The sequence below is a fragment of the Myodes glareolus genome, chromosome 26 (assembly GCF_982192425.1).
Source record: "Myodes glareolus chromosome 26, mMyoGla1.1, whole genome shotgun sequence".
NCBI classification, from domain to species: Eukaryota; Metazoa; Chordata; class Mammalia; order Rodentia; family Cricetidae; genus Myodes; species Myodes glareolus.
In genome coordinates this window covers 44289005-44306946 of record NC_142051.1, presented here as the reverse complement: position 1 = coordinate 44306946, position 17942 = coordinate 44289005, and the positions used below count along the sequence as shown (strand labels likewise).

The 17942-nt window shown below is 43.4% G+C and overlaps 1 protein-coding gene across 1 annotated transcript in view; it reads left to right on the top strand.

Moving 5' to 3' along the window:
* Window positions 1-14878, top strand: part of Cry1 (cryptochrome circadian regulator 1) — a 56989-nt gene extending 42111 nt beyond the window's left edge. Inside the window, exons 4-13 of the mRNA XM_048418470.3 lie at window positions 234-418; window positions 1401-1489; window positions 2624-2764; window positions 2847-3158; window positions 5355-5506; window positions 5804-6006; window positions 6113-6205; window positions 13249-13302; window positions 13374-13481; window positions 14249-14878. Of these exons, the coding sequence (XP_048274427.1) occupies window positions 234-418; window positions 1401-1489; window positions 2624-2764; window positions 2847-3158; window positions 5355-5506; window positions 5804-6006; window positions 6113-6205; window positions 13249-13302; window positions 13374-13477 (1333 nt within the window). The 3' untranslated portion in view covers window positions 13478-13481; window positions 14249-14878. The remainder of the gene's footprint in view (window positions 1-233; window positions 419-1400; window positions 1490-2623; window positions 2765-2846; window positions 3159-5354; window positions 5507-5803; window positions 6007-6112; window positions 6206-13248; window positions 13303-13373; window positions 13482-14248) is intronic.
* Window positions 14879-17942: the final 3064 nt, after the last annotated feature.

The following is a 17942-nucleotide window of genomic DNA, read 5'->3' as shown; positions in this document are numbered from 1 at the left end:
AACCGCTGTTATTTTTAAAAACTTGACATCAATGTTTTGATATTTGCATGCTCTAGTATTTGACACATAATAAATATCTAAGAATTTGAGAGAATGATATTTAGATTCTTTAACTATTTTGAAGACATTTTCTGCTCATACCAAAGGTCTTAATTGATAGATTTCTGATGTTAAGTCTTTGAGCTTATCAAAGTCTATTGTCATTTTCTGTCTTTTACTCCCTCCTGCAATAGGATCATAGAGCTCAACGGTGGACAGCCACCTCTCACTTACAAAAGATTTCAGACTCTCATCAGCAAAATGGAGCCGCTGGAGATGCCAGCAGAGACCATCACTTCAGATGTGATAGGAGCGTGTGTGACCCCTCTGTCTGATGACCATGATGAAAAATATGGAGTCCCTTCTCTGGAAGAGCTAGGTGGGTCCAGCTCTTTATACACATGGTGCTGAGGGGTTAATAATCCACCAGAGTATATGGGCAGCACAGAGTGGACCTGATGGACCTGATTTAAAGAGTTAATATCATAAATCATTTGGAAAAAAATTACTTTTAATGCATTTTTAATTGGAAGAAAAGTAAAGGGGAAAATAAAGGGAAAACCTCAGAATCTAAATATTTTGTATATTCTGTAACATGTGGCCTGCTGTCCCATGAAGGTTATCACATTCTGAAGATAAGTGTTGGGGGAGGGGCTTGTTGGTTCCCAGCTGTATTGTGGTCTCTGGGCAGGAGTCCCACATTTGGTGAGGCCAGTATAGGCCTTCATGTGCAAGTCTGAGCAGTCCTGTGTAGGCTTGTGTAGTCCTATGCAGTCCTGTGCAGTTCTGTATAGGCCTGTGTATGCCTGTGTAGGCCTGTGCAGTCCTGTGTAGGCCTGTGTAGGCCTGTCTACTCCTGTGCAGAACTGTGTAGTCCTGTGTACTCCTGTGCAGTCCTGTGTAGGGCTGTGTACTCCTGTGCAGTCCTGTGTGCTCCTCCTATGCAGTCCTGTGTAGGGCTGTGTACTCCTGTGCAGTCCTGTGTGCTCCTCCTATGCAGTCCTGTGTGCTCCTCCTATGCAGTCCTGTGTGCTCCTCCTATGCAGTCCTGTGTACTCCTACTATGCAGTCCTGTGTACTCCTCCTATGCAGTCCTGTGTACTCCTCCTATGCAGTCCTGTGTACTCCTACTATGCAGTCCTGTGTACTCCTCCTATGCAGTCCTGTGTACTCCTCCTATGCAGTCCTGTGTACTCCTCCTATGCAGTCCTGTGTACTCCTCCTATGCAGTCCTGTGTACTCCTCCTATGCAGTCCTGTGTACTCCTCCTATGCAGTCCTGTGTACTCCTCATACAAATTATTTTTGTTTCATGATAATAACAATAATCATGGTGATTTTCTTTTCTCTCTTTTCCCGTAGGCTTTGATACAGATGGTTTGTCCTCTGCAGTGTGGCCAGGAGGAGAAACTGAAGCACTTACACGTTTGGAAAGACATTTGGAAAGAAAGGTACAATGTCGATCATGTACCCAGCTCATACTTCCAAATGGGCTTTCAAAATGATTTCAGTCTTGTTTAGATGGCGTCAGGCACATCCAGGGTGGCTCACCCACAGGCTGAAAACAAAGCATAGACTGATGGAATGGCTGAAGTAGCGCAAATATGACAGTTGTGAAATCGCTGTTACCCATCATTTAATTCCATTTTTCTTCCTCTTGATTACTCCCTCTGTTGCTAGTGCCATGCTGTTTGTTGCTTCTGGTCCTCACTCCTGTGTCAGGTGACCTCACTGGAGCTAGAGCAGGGTTGTACCTATAGTCACGCTCCCCTTTCCAAGACTCCTGTATTCCTGAAACCAGAAAATAGTGCAGATTCCTGTATTTACCATGTTTGTGCCTTTATGGCTGTATCATGATACAGTATCACTTACTTGTTATTATTACTGTCAACACATATTGATTATACAAATTAACAAGACTCACGTGTATTGGTCATGTTTATTCACACACACACCCCCTATAAGCCCTCACCCATACACTCTCAGAACACTTTTAATAAAGCTTGTTCATAGTTAGACACATGAGGAGATGAATGCAATCACTATTGGTAATTAGAATAGTTATTATCTATACTGTAGTAAGTCAGTTAGAAATTTTCCTTCTAATGTTTTCCAACTTCATTTGACCATAAGCCTCTGAACTCTTGGGAAAGGCAGCAGTGGAGAGGGGCACAGTTGTAGTCCACCTGTACCTCCGTGTCGACAGAGACACATGGAGGTGCCTCGCGCCTGATGCTGGGAACCTGAAGATGTGGGTGGCTTCAGTGAAAGAAAACTCACCTTTCAAGTCCCTTTCTAAAAGCATTAGGTCAGAACTTTGTAGCTTTGATAATAGCTTATTCCTCAAGGACTATGACTTTTCAGATTCTCAGTTCTGAACTCTGTGTGTGTATGGGGGGACAGGGGGAGGGGAGGACACACACGCCACAGGGATAGGTCCTCTCCTTCCGTGTGGGGCGAGGGGATTAAGCTCATGTCTTCAGGCTTGGTGGCCGGTACTCTACAAACTTCTGGGCTATCTCACTAGTGTACTTCTGACACTCTAACGTGATTGAGGAAGTTATGTGCTTGTCTCTTGTTTCCAGGCCTGGGTGGCAAACTTTGAAAGACCTCGAATGAATGCAAATTCCCTGCTTGCAAGCCCCACTGGACTCAGCCCTTATCTCCGATTTGGTTGCTTATCATGTCGACTATTTTATTTCAAACTAACAGATCTCTACAAAAAGGTATAATCTGAAGTCAGAGCCTATTTTTTGAAATACTTTAAACATTTTTTTCTGATAACACTTCTATGCTTTTTAATTGCAGGTAAAGAAAAATAGCTCCCCTCCCCTCTCTCTCTATGGGCAACTTCTGTGGCGTGAATTTTTCTATACAGCAGCAACAAACAACCCACGCTTTGATAAAATGGAAGGGAACCCCATATGTGTTCAGATCCCTTGGGATAAGAATCCTGAGGCTCTGGCCAAATGGGCAGAAGGCCGGACAGGTTTTCCATGGATTGACGCCATCATGACACAGCTTCGTCAGGAGGGCTGGATTCACCATTTAGCCAGACATGCGGTTGCATGCTTCCTGTCGCGTGGTGACCTGTGGATCAGCTGGGAAGAAGGGATGAAGGTGAGTGTCCTGACTGGCGTAGCCTTTGAAGGAGCCTGTAACTATTCCAGAAGCATTTGGAAGTCTGGTCTGCACCAAGATACAGGTGCTAGTGCACTGAGATCGGAGAAGACCATCTTGGACTGTAGCGTGAGGTGGGGAAGAGAGAGCACTTGCCTGTTTTGTAGTTTGGCTTTTCAATGGATAAAGCAGATAATTATAGACAGTTGGAGAGCATGGTGTTAGACTCAGGCGGGATCTAGTTAAACTGCTCAGCCAAAAGTCGTCTCTGTGGCTAAGCCAGCCTCCCATAAGAAAACTATTGCTGTTGAGCGCTCACACTCTGGCCTTGAGCGGTAGTGCACGTCTGTAATCCCATGCAGCATGACAGACATGAGAATGTCTGGAACCCAAGGCCAGCCTGGGCTATTGTCTGTCTTTAAGAATAACAAAAGCAATTTATTGGATAGATGTATTTATAGGTGGGAGTTTCTGTCATGTTCATCCGTGAGCTCTTAGAAATAGTGAATTCCTATTACGTGGAATTATCAGTCATCTTATCTCATCTCAGTAAGCCTTTAATACACACATTGAAGCATACTATGTTTTCTGACAACACCATTGTAACTATGCATACAACTTACATACATGCTTTAATACATACATTAAAGCATACTGCATTTCTAACATCACCATTGTAACTATGCCTAAGACTTACATACCTGCTTTAACTGTCACCACCGCATAAACTTTGCCAATTCAAAGACTGTTTATCTAAAAAAAAAGCAAAAGACTTTTAAAGTTACCATTTATTTGTGTGTGTGTGTGTGTGTGTACGTGCGTGTGTGTGCGCACACTCACTTGCATCTCAGTGGATGTGTGGAGGTCAGAGGACAACTTGTAAGAGTTGGTTCGTTCGACCGTGGGATTCTGGGAATTGAACTCAGGTCATCAGGCTTGACAGCAAGCTCTCTGACCCCTCAAGGGCTATTTCAAATCCTGTTTTTTGTTGTTTAATTGTTGAGAATTTTTTTCATGTCATATATTTCCTAGTTCCTACTTAATACGTTTATTATTACATTATTTAGTTAACTTTCTTTTGGATCAGAGCATTTGAAATTTAAACTGCGATGCTGCCGCATTTATAGAACCTTGCATTAGAAAGCTCCTTTTGTCGAGGGGTCAAGACCATGATGGCGATATTCACAGAAACAGCTGGCCTGAGCTACTGGGAGCTCACTGACTCCAGACTGACAGTGGGGGAACCTGTATAGGACCAAACTAGGCCCTCTGAATGTGGGGGACAGTTGTGGCTGGGGCAGTCTGTGGGGCACCGACAGTGGGACCAGGACTTATCCCTAGTACTTGAACTGGCTTTTTGGAGCCCATTCTCTTTGGAGGGATACCTTATTCAGTTTAGATTTGGGGAGTGTCCTGCCTCAAATAACTTGGCTATTTTTGCTTTCTTAAAAGTGGGCTACTGCCCGATAGTGGTGGCGCATGCCTTTAATCCCAACACTCAGAAGGCAGAGGCAGGCAGATCTGAGTTCAAGGCCAGCCTGGTTTATAAGAGCTAGTTCCAGGACAAGTTCTAAAGCTACAGAGAAACACTGTTTTGAAAAACTTTAAAAAAAAAAAAAACTATTTTGCTAATGTCTTACACTTCTTTAAAAGTCAATGATATGAGTAATTTTTTATTTTCCCTACAAAAGTAATTCCAAGGTCTTAGTTACTTTTGTGTTGTCGTGACAAAACACCACGACCAAGGAGCTCATAAAGAAAGCATTTAACTGGGGTCATAGTTTCAGAGGACAGTAGACTCTTTGACCATCGCGACAGGGAGCATAGCAGCAGGTAGGCAGACATGAAACTGGAACAGTAGTAAAGAGCTTCCATCTGAGCCAGAGAGAGAGAGAGAGAGAGAGAGAGAGAGCGGGCGCATAAGCAAATTCTATTCAGAAAACTGTATTTACAGTGTATTCTTTCCCTGAAATTGCTTGTTAGGACATATATTTTGGAATGTTTAATTTTACCGCTCCATTCAAATTTTCTTGTCTTTAATATGCAGTGACCTCACAAATGCTGATTGGTGGCCGTTCCTTCCGCAGGTCTTTAATATACAGTGACTTACAAATGCTGATTGGTGGCCGTTCCTTCCGCAGGTCTTTAATATACAGTGACCTCACAAATGCTGATTGGTGGCCGTTCCTTCCGCAGGTCTTTGAAGAACTGCTGCTTGATGCGGACTGGAGCATCAACGCTGGGAGTTGGATGTGGCTGTCCTGTAGCTCCTTTTTCCAGCAGTTTTTCCACTGCTACTGCCCTGTTGGTTTTGGTAGGAGGACAGATCCCAATGGAGACTATATCAGGTAAGGCAAGGGTGATGTTTGTGCTGTTTGAAAGAGCTGCTCCAAACAAGATCTTTTCCTGCTTAAGCAACACTTAAGAGCATTCTCTAGTCTCACGGGGCATGGTGGCACACACTTTTAGTCCCAGCACCAGGAGACAAAGGCAGGCTCCTCTCTGAGTTCAAGGTAGTCTGTATTCTTGATGAGCAGCAGAGAGCGTAAACACATCATTCAAGTGATACTGATTTGCTCTGTGTCACTCATGGTTCATATTCTGTTATAATGTGCAGTTCATTAAAACATTCTCTTCCCCCAAAGGCGTTATTTGCCCGTCCTGAGAGGCTTCCCTGCAAAGTACATCTATGACCCTTGGAACGCACCAGAAGGTATACAGAAGGTAGCCAAATGTTTAATAGGAGTGAATTACCCCAAGCCCATGGTGAACCATGCCGAGGCCAGCCGCTTGAATATTGAAAGAATGAAGCAGATCTATCAGCAGCTTTCCCGGTACCGCGGGCTAGGTATGTCGGTCACCGGTCACGTTTGGTTTGTCCCTTCAGCTGTGCAGCTGTCACTGGATTTTTCCTTAGTCATAAGTTTAATAGGAAAACGTTTCTTTCCCTTTAGGTCTTCTTGCCTCGGTCCCCTCGAATCCGAACGGGAATGGAGGGCTCATGGGCTATGCTGGAGAGAGTGTCCCAGGCGGCAGCACTGGAGGAAGTGAGTGAGAAGTCTCTGTGCTACACTGTTTGGTGGCCTTACTGGAATAAGCATCACTGCTTAGAAACTGTCTGAAATTATGAATTGTTTGTGTCCATGCATACAGGGTCTTAGACCAGGGTTCTTGTTGCTGTGAAGAGACACCATGACTCTGGCAGCTCTTACAAAGGAAAACATTTAATTGAGGCTAGCTCGCTCATAGTTCAAAGGCTCAGTCCATTATCATCATGGTGGGGAGCATGGCGGCATGCAGGCAGCCGTAGTGGTAGAGAGGTTGCTGCTGCATGTTGATACACAAGCAACAGGAAGTAGAATGTGACACTTCCTTCAGCAAGACCACACCTACTCTATCAAGACCACACCTCCTAATCGTGCCACTCCCTGTGAGATTTGGGGGCCAATCACATTCCACCTACCACATAATACAGTCCCCTCTGTCCACTGGTAACGTGTTAAAGATGCGAGAGTAGCTGAAAGGTTTACTGTATGGCTGCCTCATGCTTTTGCACACGAGTCCTTACAAAGTCTGTCTGTGATGGTGGTTAGTAATTTTAAATGAATGTAACAGTAGTATCAGAAACAGAGCACTTGCTGTTCTTGCAGAGGATCCCAGTCAGGTTGCCAAAGCACATGCTGGCTGTTTGTAATCCATCCTCAGGAATCCGACACCCTCTTCTGGCCTCTTTAGATACCTGCACAACATTGTGTGCATAAAGACAAGCAGATACAGACAAACATAAATTAAAAATACGCATCTGTATTTTTTTAAAAGTCAATGTATATTGGACATTTAAGGCATTATATTAGTTCTCTAAAGTTCCAGCCAAAAATCACTTAAGGCCGAGTAACTAGATTCAAAAGAAAGCATCATTTCAGAAGTGCTTTCTTTTTAGGTTACATGTTCTAAGCTGGTATTAAAAATAAAGCTTTTCTCTATTTTTTGTTTGTTTCTTTTGCTTCTTTTTTTGTGGTGCTGAGAATCAAAGCCAGAGTTTTCATGCTGGGAGGAGGTGTTCTACACACTGAGCTATTTTCACAATCTGAGAATAAAATCCCTTTAAAAGTAAATATTTGTAACCAGAAAGTTCCTATGTCTCTATAAAAGCCACATTTATGCTGTTTTTCTAGGATTATTTTTTAGGGAAGAAAAACCTATTTTTACTTCCAGTCATGCACCTGGAAATAGGGGTTGGCTCCGTGGGGACAGTGATCTCCCAAGTGAGGATGGTTTCCTCACTTGGTATTTGAGGAAACCATCTCTGGAAGGGTAAGCAGCTTAGCCGATCTCTCCCAGCTCCGGCCGCTCTCATCTCTCTCCCACCTCCTCTGCAGGTGTGGTATTGTCTGTGTGGTTTGTGGGGTGAATATTTCATTGCTGGGACATGACCCACTCCCAAACAGTTGCCAGGGTGACAGTCCACTTCAGAAAGGTTCCTTGGAAGGAAATCTTGGTGTGTCATTTTGAAAGTCTTTCAGATCTCTTGTTCAGCTCACAAGTGTGAGAGACAGAGCCCCTGGGGAGCACTGTGCTGACAGGCAGGTGCCTGCCGCTGAACAGTGATACTGCACTGCTCCCCAGTCCACTTTGGGATCTAATCTAAATCTAATCATGATAACAAGTTAAGCGAGCTTCTTTTGCTTCATGAATTTATAAAATAAGATCATTTTTTCATGGATAGAATTAATCATGAAATTACTATATTCATGTAAATGTTTGCCTACAACATTTTTTGGGCTCATTCTTTGAAACATTTAAAAAGACATGCAGAATATACAACCTACATAGTGCTTCCTGTCTAAATGAAGTATAGAGGAGAAAAAGTGACAAACTACACACACACACACACACACACACACACACACACACACACACGCACACACACGCACCTCCATCCACTGGCTGAATGGGTGCAAGGGAGGAATCCCTGAGAGCCAACAGACCTAGGGCCAGTTTTTTTAGAAGATGGTGGATTGACAGTGTTTAAATTGTCAGGTGGAGATGAAAACGTTTTAGAGTTAGACACTGGTATGTTGTGGGGAGATCTCTAGGGTTTTGCTCATGCCCAGCCCCTATCCTTTCTGTGTGCTGTTTTCTACGGTGCCTCACCAGGCTCGTCCAAGTTCATGACTCTCAGTGGCGTTTGAGTTATGTTCTACCTCTGGGGTAATGGGCAGCTCTCTTTGGAGGATTGATTTTTTTTTTTTTTTTACTGACTGGAAAATTCTAACTCTCTGAAATGCAAATAACTCTTTTTTTGTTGTTTTTACATGTTTTTATGCTCAGGAAATTAGCTATAGACCCAGAGTGAAATAATTGCTCCCTGTTTCCTAGTATCAAACTGCTTTATTTTAATTTAATTTTTGATATAATTTTTTTTCTATTAAAAACTACCTTTGTCAGAGAAATGCAGATTGAAAGTGTTGTGAGGTAGGGCTTGACACACACCACGTAGAGTGACCAGCCACCAGGCAGACTGGGCAGGGTGCTTCCTGGATGCCTGCTAGAGTAGGGAGAAATTCCAGTGCTGTGAAAAGACAGAACAGGTGTCTAGAGGACAATCCTGGGAGCTGTGGAGAGAGAGCAGAGTGTGAAAAGGCCCCCAAATCCCAGTCCTAACTATTTCCCAGAAGAAAACATACGTTCCCCACAGGCTTACAGCTGACTGTGACAACTTGACTTGTGTGCCCATGCAATCAAATGTTATTTATAAAAGAGCAAACGATATGTTAATATATGTGTCATATGTGTGACCCCAAAAACACTGTGAGCTAGACAGGAAGAATAACATCTTCAAATGTTATTTTTAGAGCCGTGGCTCTCAGCCTCCTAGTGCTGTGACCTGTAAGATAGTTCCTCATATTGTGGTTACCTCCTACCATGAAATTATTTTCATTGCTACTTTATAACTAATGTTGCTACTGTTTTGAATCATAATCTGTGTTTTCTGATGATTTTCTGCACCACCCCCATGAAAGTATCATTCGGACGAAGGGGTTGCAGCCCCTTGTTGAGAAGCACTGCTTTACAGTGAGGTGTAAGTTAGTGTTCACTCTGGACTGGGGGTGTCTTCAGTGGCTGCTAAATTAACTTTAAAACAGAGCACTGGGCCTACTTAAGACAGATGAATCCGTGACACTGAGGTGCACCTAGATCTCTGGGCCTGTGATGCACTCACCTGCTGCTGGCAGCCCTCAGGGTTAGGGCAGCAGTGCTGTGCGCTTACTGCCTGGTCTTCTGAGCCAGCTTACTCTCAGGTCATTGTTGCCCAGAAAACTCAGAATACCCTGGGGCAGTCCTTCCACCTGCCTTTGAGCATAAATCGCCCAGCTAGGCAGACACTGATACACACTTATGTAGCAAGAATTCAAGCTGTAAGTTGTTCAAAGTAGCGCTGTAGGGAGAGTAAGGAGAGCCTTTGTCCTCGGCGAGCCCTGCGGGTGCAGTAATCACCGCACCCAGATTAGTGGTGTGCCTGTGCCCGTCGGACTCACGGTACACACGTTTGTGGTTGACATCTTATTTCTAGAGTGTGCATGCTTTTGTTTCAGTTTAATGTGCTTTTAAAAATATGATTTAGGGAAATGAACTTAGCATCTGGAAAACTGATTAACTGATAATATAATTCCCTACAAGCAGTTGTTTGTTGGGGGAGGCTGCTTGTTCATTTTCCAGCTGCCCAGACTCCCAAAATAATCACACAGAAACTATATATTTAAATCACTGCTTCTCCAATCACTTAATCACCAGTATTGCTAGCTAGTTTTTACATCTTTGCTTAACCCATTTCTATTATTTTATATTTTACCACGAGGCTCCTGGCCTACCGGCAAGGTTCCAACTGGCAGCTTGTGCCTTTCTCCTCTGGCTTCTCCTGACTCTGCCTACTCTCTCCTCCTTTATCTGCTTAGAACTCCTGCCCTGTCCTATTCTGCTAAACCACTGGCCGAAACAGATTCTTTAACCAGTAAAACAACACATAGACAGGACTTCCCACACCAGTTGTCTTTATGTGTTCAGGTGAAATGGATCTGAATGAGAAGTCATGGTTTTAATAACTTGTACTGCTTAAAGCTCAAGAACCATTGTAGACCAGGCTGGCTCAGACTCACAGATCTGCCTGCCTCTGCCTCTGCCTCCTGAGTGCTGGGATTCCAGCCACGTGCCCAGTTTTTATGAGATGTTGAGGGTTAAATCCAGGGCTGCCTGCATGTTGGCAAGTGCTCTACCACCTGAGCTGCATCCCTGCCCTGCCTCCTATTTTATTTGACACAGTCTGGCGGTTTGTCTTAGGCCAGCCTCAAATTCATTTTCCCTCCAGGGAGCTGGGGTTATGGACATGATAAATAGTTGCCAGGTTTGGTGTTTGTTTGCAAAGGAAATCTCATAGGAAACTGGATTTGTTTAAAAATCAGAAGCTGTTCTCTCCCAGAGCCTTATGAACTATATCAGTCCCTGGGACCCACTGGGAGAAGGAGGAATCCTAAAAGTTGGCCAATAATCTCTACACAGGTGTACATGCATGCATGCAAGTGCACACACACACACGCCACATATATACAACACACTGCACATACATGCACACACATCTCAAAGTAATTTTTATTAATGTAAAAAAATGGAAACTACATTCTCAGCCATTAGTTGCTCATTGTGTTGTGAAAAGTATCTTACAAAAGCAATGTGAGGGAGAGAGGTTCATCTTAACTCATACTCAAGGACAGGACCTACCTTTGCCAGGAAGCGATGGTAGCAGGAATAAAGGCAGCTGGTCACGTGACATCTTCAGTGATGGATGCTGCTCAACTTGCTGTGTCCTTCTATTCGGTTGGGAAGATGCTGCCCACAGGGTGGGGTGCTCAGAGACTTGTGTCTTTGGTGATTCTAGACCCTGCCATATTGACAGTGTTAGCCACCATAGCCATTTAGGTAACTGTGTTAGAAGGCCTTTTACAGGCTCTTTTTCCAGACTGCACATAGAGCTATAGTGAACAGTAGGCATAAATGATTCATTTTAGGGGAAATGATAAAATAATAATTCTCAGTGTAATTTAGAAAGCTCAGAAAAATATAAAACAGAAAAGATGCCTTGTATATTTCCATTTAACATAGACTTATTACAATTTCAATGCATCTTTTCAGAATCTGAGAATTTCATACATGCATATAATGTTTTAATCAAATTCACCGCTTTTCCCTCTCCTCCAGTTGCTCACCCTCACACACGCTCTTCCAATTCCCTGCCCTCTTTTTAAAACACTCACTGAGTCCTTCTATTGAGTTTCCTTGTCAAGAAATGTGCTGGGTTTTGTTTTATTATATTTTGTCGTGTTTGGTTGTTATCTCTCAGAAGCCTGTTCCTTTCTTTTTTAATATTTATTTATTTATTATGTATACAATATTCTGTCTGTGTATATGCCCACATGCCAGAAGAGGGCACCAGACCTCATTACAGATAGTTGTGAGCCACCATGTGGTTGCTAGGAATTGAACTCAGGACCTTTGGAAGAGCAGGCAGTGCTCTTAACCAATGAGCCATCTCCCCAGCCCAAGCCTGTTCCTTTCTAATGAGAGACAGAAAGGGAGTGGATGCAGAGAGGAGAGGAGATGGGGAGGAGCTGGGAGGTGTGGAGGGAGGGGAAACTGTAGTCAGAATATATTGTGTAAGAAAAGAATCTATTGTCAATAAAAGGGAAAAAGAAATAAGTAGTCTTTTTGACATTTGTTTATTTCTTTACTAACCAAGGTTTTGCTATTTAGTCATAACTGACCTGGAACTTGCTGTGTAAGCCAGGCTGACCTCAGACTGTGGCAGTCTTCCTGCCTTGACCTCCCCAGTGTTGGGATTGCAAGTCCACACCACTATGCCCAGCAGAAATAAGTGTAGTCTTGAACTGACCTACCCCGTGGGCCGTGTGGCTGTATTTTCTTTTGCTCTCTCTGGTATGTTTTGAGTTCTTTGTTTGTTTTGTCTTTGTTTTGATGCTGTAGACGAGGTTGCCCTTGAACTTCTTATGCCTCCTGCCCCGTCCCTCATTTCTGGGCTTACCAACATGTAGCACACCTGGCTTGCATAGACTTTTCAGAACCTGGGCACAATGACAAAAAAAAATGACTTTATAAAGCTTCCCTGTGTTAGGAAGTCAATTTCTTTTTGAAAGCGTTAATAAAATTGCTTAGGGAACTGTTCCATGTCTGTGTCTTGTCTTCGTGACCCGAATTGTTTAACTCTCGTTAGAAGACCTTATCCCTTGTCTCCAGTGAAATAACATTTTTAAGGGACTCTGACAGAGGAATATGGACAGAAGGGCAGGAATGAAGGAAGGATATCTGTTCTCACTGGTGCCATGTGTTTTGTTCACAATTCCAGTTATCATCCGGAAAAGAAATTTGTGTTAGAAAATGGAGGCTAAAGTGACAGCTCAGTAGTTAAGAGGACAGACTACACTGCTAACCCCCGAGTTCAGTCCCCAACTTCCACTTTGGGTGGCTTATAGATGCCTGGTGACTCCAGCTCATGGGCTTCTGGTGCCTCTGGCCTCTCTGGGCACCTGCACTCATACACCATCCCCACATACAAACACATAATTAAACAAAATAAACCTTTAAGGAAATAATGAGAGGTTCACACATGTAAAAACCAGGTGTGGTGATGCATATCTGGAACCCGGCCCTGGCAGGAAACAAGAGGCCCCTGGAACCCACGGGCCGTCCAGTCTAGCCAGTTGGTGAGTTCTGTGCTCAGTGCAAGACCCTGTCGTAGAGAAAGACAACTAACCACCTCTGCTCCATACATACGAGCATATACATGACATGTGCATATACACAGAATACATACATGTAAATACTACACACAAAATAAAAATAAAATACCACCAGTAGTTGAACTGTCAGTGGTCATCCTGAACTTCAGTTTTCTTGATTTTGAGATGTGATTTCTGGCTCAGAGTAAAGATTGAGAAAAGTTAAATACAAATATTAAAAAATATAAAAAGTATACTATACATCTTGGGTTTTTAGATATTTTCTTTTGTTTGAAATGCAGGTTGCTCTCAAGGAAGTGGTATTTTGCATTATGCTCACGGAGACGGTCAGCAAGGTAAGGACGAAGCAGTTGGGCACACTGCGACCTGCTCCTGGCCCACCTCACACACCTTTGTACATGTGCAGGGAGAAGCTTCATGGGCACCGGCCTTGGCAACGGGAAGCGCCCTAGTCAGGAAGAGGACACACAGAGTGCTGGTCCCAAAGTCCAGCGACAGAGCAGTCACTGATGTGGTAAATACTTGGGGGACCGTTCTGCCCTCTGGGATGTGTGTGCGGCTGTTACAGCCCAGTCATGGGGGACCGTTCTGCCCTCTGGGATATGTGTGCGGCTGTTACAGCCCAGTCATGGGGGACCGTTCTTCCCTCTGGGATGTGTGCGGCTGTTACAGCCCAGTCAGTGGCTGAGCAGGAGGCAGCACGGCGCTCGGAGTCTCGCTATCTGTACCCGCTGTGTCTTAACTTGAAAAGCGTGTGGTTTTAACAAAGACAAGGTTTTCTTAAGATATGACTGTGAGCCTAAAACACAGAAGCCCACTCATTTCAGTAACTTTAATATGCTCTCTCTAAAACCTTCACCCCAAACCTTTACTCTAAAGATTGATCATTAAGGAGGGAAGAGGTTTGAGACACGGTCTCAGTGTGTAGTGCAGGCTACCCATGACCACATGCACAGGCTAACCCCATACCTGCAGTGGTCCTGCTGTATTGTCTTCCTGAGTACTAGTGTTGCACAGATACGTCATATGCTCAGGTCATGCCTCTGCCTTCGCTGCTGTGCATTAAATTTGTGATTCTGTTTTGTGTTAAGAAAAATATTTGCCAGTTTTGAAAGATTTTTCATACTTTTGGTTATCTTAAACTGTTTACATTATCACGTAGTTTTTATGCCACCTAGTTATAATTTTCTTGAAGTTAAAGTCAGTAAATGCTCATCAGTTTTTTATTGTCTGATTCTTTGCAGCAAGTTTTAATTGATTTTTTTCCCCTTTAAATCACAGAAAGCATGCAGGAAGATTTCTGGCGCACCTGAAATTGACGGGGAAGTCACTTCGCTTCACTTAGATTATTTAAAATGTCCTTCATTTGTGGAAAGCAGTTAGATTTTGAACATATTATTTCTAATAACATTTCTGTGGTTTTTAACTTTTTAATGAATATCACATAGGACAAGTGCTAATTTGTATATAAAGAATTGGTAAAAGATTTGCTTAATGTAAATATAGTCACAGTTAGCATAGACCCATCAGTATATTTTTGATAATTTTTCATGTATGGTAAAAGCTAAAGTTAACATATTCTGATATAAAACTCAAGTTTTGAGAGCCATTGTAAGAAAATGGGAAGTTTTTAGACTTTCTTAAAAGACTTTGTTAAAATTTTAGGACACATTTTTCTTGACATCATTGTTTAACCTAATTTTGCAGTGTTTGATAATAATGCTTTAGAAAATACATGAAATTCAGTGGGTAGACAATGCCTCTGTTAGCACAGACAGTTTGTCACAGCCGTGTGTGCAGCTGCTCTGACTCACACGAGTGGGTTTGCTCACTTCTCTCTGTCTCCCCATTTTTTTTTGTTCATTTATAGCTAAAGTGACTTTTGTTATTAAAGTATATGCAAATATGGAATCTTGTGTACTTGGTGTCTATTTTTTCATTTTGTTCGTTTTGGGTAAAAGAATTGTTGTGTGACATGTGATACAAATTACAGAGACAAATTATAAGAGCCACATGTCATCATTTTGAATGAAAGAACAAGTATTATCAATCTAGCAAACTGATATTTTTCAGAATTATCTAAAAGAAAGATTTAAAATCTCATTTGTTTGTATCACATAAAGGGTTTGTCTCTGTAAGCAGGCTGTGTGAGCAGCAGTTAGGAGTGTGGTTCTGAAGTCAAAGCCTGTCTTTTCCCAGTTGTAGATGGAAATGAGAACAGTATCTGCTCTATAGTCCCGTTTTACACAGGTGCTCATTAGCACTGCAGGACAGCCCATGCCAGCAGCGGTTAGCCTGGCTCCCTGGCTGTCTGGGCCAGGTGCCCCTCCAGTCACCCCCTACTGTGTTCCACCAGGCACCTTCAACTAGAGGCTATTACAGCCACTGGCTTTTCACTTTCCTGTAAAAGTAGTAACAAACTACTCAGCGTAGTGGGGGGTGTGAGTCAGCAGTAGAGCATTTGCCTAGAATGTGTAAGGCCCTGGGTTACATCCTCAGTACCACACACACAAACACAAAATCAGTGTAATTTCATTTTAAAGGTAACTAAAAGGATAAATTTGAGTCAAGATGCAGAAACATGATTTTATATGACAGGCCTTTTAAAAATGTATACTGGGTAGTAAATTAATAATGCTCAATAAATTTCAATAATAATAAAAGTCAAGAAGGCGAGGCCTCGGCTTTGTTGTCGCCGCTGTCACAAGCAGTAGCATTCCAGTTGTCTTCACTAAACCCTCCTGTGGGCCTGCCTGATGAGTGTCCTCGGCAGGACTGCAGAAGTCATCGGCCTGAGAGTTACCGCCATCCTGGGGGAGAAGATTCACTGTTAATATAAGTAAGTGAGTGTCTTGGCATAGGAACGCTGCCGCCACATGGTGTTTCTCGGCAATCTATTTTCTCTCCAGAGATTTTCTGAAGGCTGCTCAGCTTGGTGTACACTGTGGCCAGAAAGAATCACTAAACGGAAAGCCGGTTCGCGCTGTCATTGAATACAGAGTTCTGCCCACAAAAAAGCAGAGTGAAGTCATCGAAACCCTACCAGAGGTTGAAGTATTAAAATTCTTTTATTTAAGCCAGGTGGTGATGGTGCTCACCTTTAATCCTGCCTCAGGAGGCAGAGGCAGGAGGATCTCTGTGAGTTTGAGGCCAACCTGGTCTACAGAGAGAGTTCTAGGGCAGCCAAAGCTACAGAGAGAAACTCTGCCTCAATAATAATAGTTATTATTATTTATTTGACTTCCTGAATTATTCTTTTAGCTTAAGAACAACTTTGTTAGCGTTTAGGAGAAACCATAGTACAGGTTAGGTGAAAACCCTGGCAGTGCCAGGAGAGGGAGAGAGAGAAAACTTTGCCTTTTAAGCTGGATGTGGACAGATGACTGAGGAAGGAAAAGGCACACCCAAGAGCACAAGTGGCCCAGAGAGCAGAGCAAGGAGCCAGCTTCCTGAATCCCGGAATTCTTAGAACTACACACTTTGGAAAACTGAACTGAGGGAACCAGACTTTTGAGTTAACTTACACAGTTTCCTCATGTTTTCCTCATTTCCTTAATTTAATGTTCTGCTACTATGATAAAACACTGTGACCATTGCAATTCATAAAGGAACGCATTTAACTTGGGTTATGGGTCCAAAGGGCTAAACTCCATGATAACAAAGCAAAGGAACAGCTGAGAGCTCATGCCTTGGTCCACAACTAAGATTTAGCAGAGAGAATGTTTGAATGTCTGGGAAATGCCAAAAGTCGGAAACCTTAAGCCTGCCCCAATGCCACACCTTTTCCAACAAGCGCACACCTCTTTATCCTTCCCAAACACTTGTGCCAGCTGGGGCCTGGGTGTTCAAACAGTGAGCGTGTAAGGGCCTTTCTCATTCAAATCACCATAACCATTGTAATTTCCATGCATTTCTTATATCCTAGAGACCTCAGAATTGTCTCATTTTTGTAATTACATTTTTGTAATTCTTGAAAATATGCAGGGCAGTAGTCCCATCATGGTGTTCCTCCTAAGGCTTTTTTCTGTGTGTACTGTACCGTCATGGCAAAGTCTGAGCTGCATTCATTTGATACGGTTGGTGCAGTTAGTTAGTGTCCACCCTTGATTGCAGTGTGCAGTGTGCAGGGTCATACTCCTCCAGCAGTCGTGCTGAGCGCTGGGGCAAACCTCCTGTGCCCTGGCTCTCGCTTCTGCTCCCCACCTCCTGACAGTGACGGCATGGCGTGCAATTCCAAGTCTTGACTTCACAACCTGTGACTGTTTCTTTTTGTTTGTTTGTTTCCTGGTGGTGGTTTTGGTTTGTGTTTGTTTTTTGAGATAGACTGTAATAAATCCACAAATAGTGTTGATGTACCAAGAAAAGTTATTGGATATAAATATCCTACCCTCCGTGTAATAGCTGCTCAGTTAATTCCAGAGTGTCCTGGAAGAGAATTGATGTGAGTTGAGAACTCACTCTGCTTCTGTGAAACTCAAGAGCAAGTCGTTGGTTCCTCCAACTAAAGCCCAGAGCGCAAACCTTAAGGGGCATGGCTGCAATCAGATTTGATTACCATTTCCTGAGTCCTGATTGTGGGTCAAGCTTTGCTTTTGAGAATATAATCAGTAACCACGGGCCTCTGCTCTACAAGAGGGGTGGGAAGGGGGCATCAGCCTCAGTATATCCCAGCCTAGTGTGTGAGTTCCCGGGAAACACCATTTCCCTTGCTCTGCTGCAGACAACACGGAGTGGGCACAGGGTACTCTGTCCCGGGTAGCGCTTAACTCTTATTGTGATTGATACGTTGTTAATGTGATTCATTTCTGGTCCTTGCATTGCAGTTCCACAGGCTTGGCGCTGAGGCGGCCGGCCCATAAGTGTTTGCTGGTTGGGTGGATGAAAGATTCTGGCTTTGTTGACTTTATGAGTTCGGGCATCACGAATGAGAGACCGTGAAGCTCTAGGCCGTTTATCAGGCGTTCACAGCAGCGAT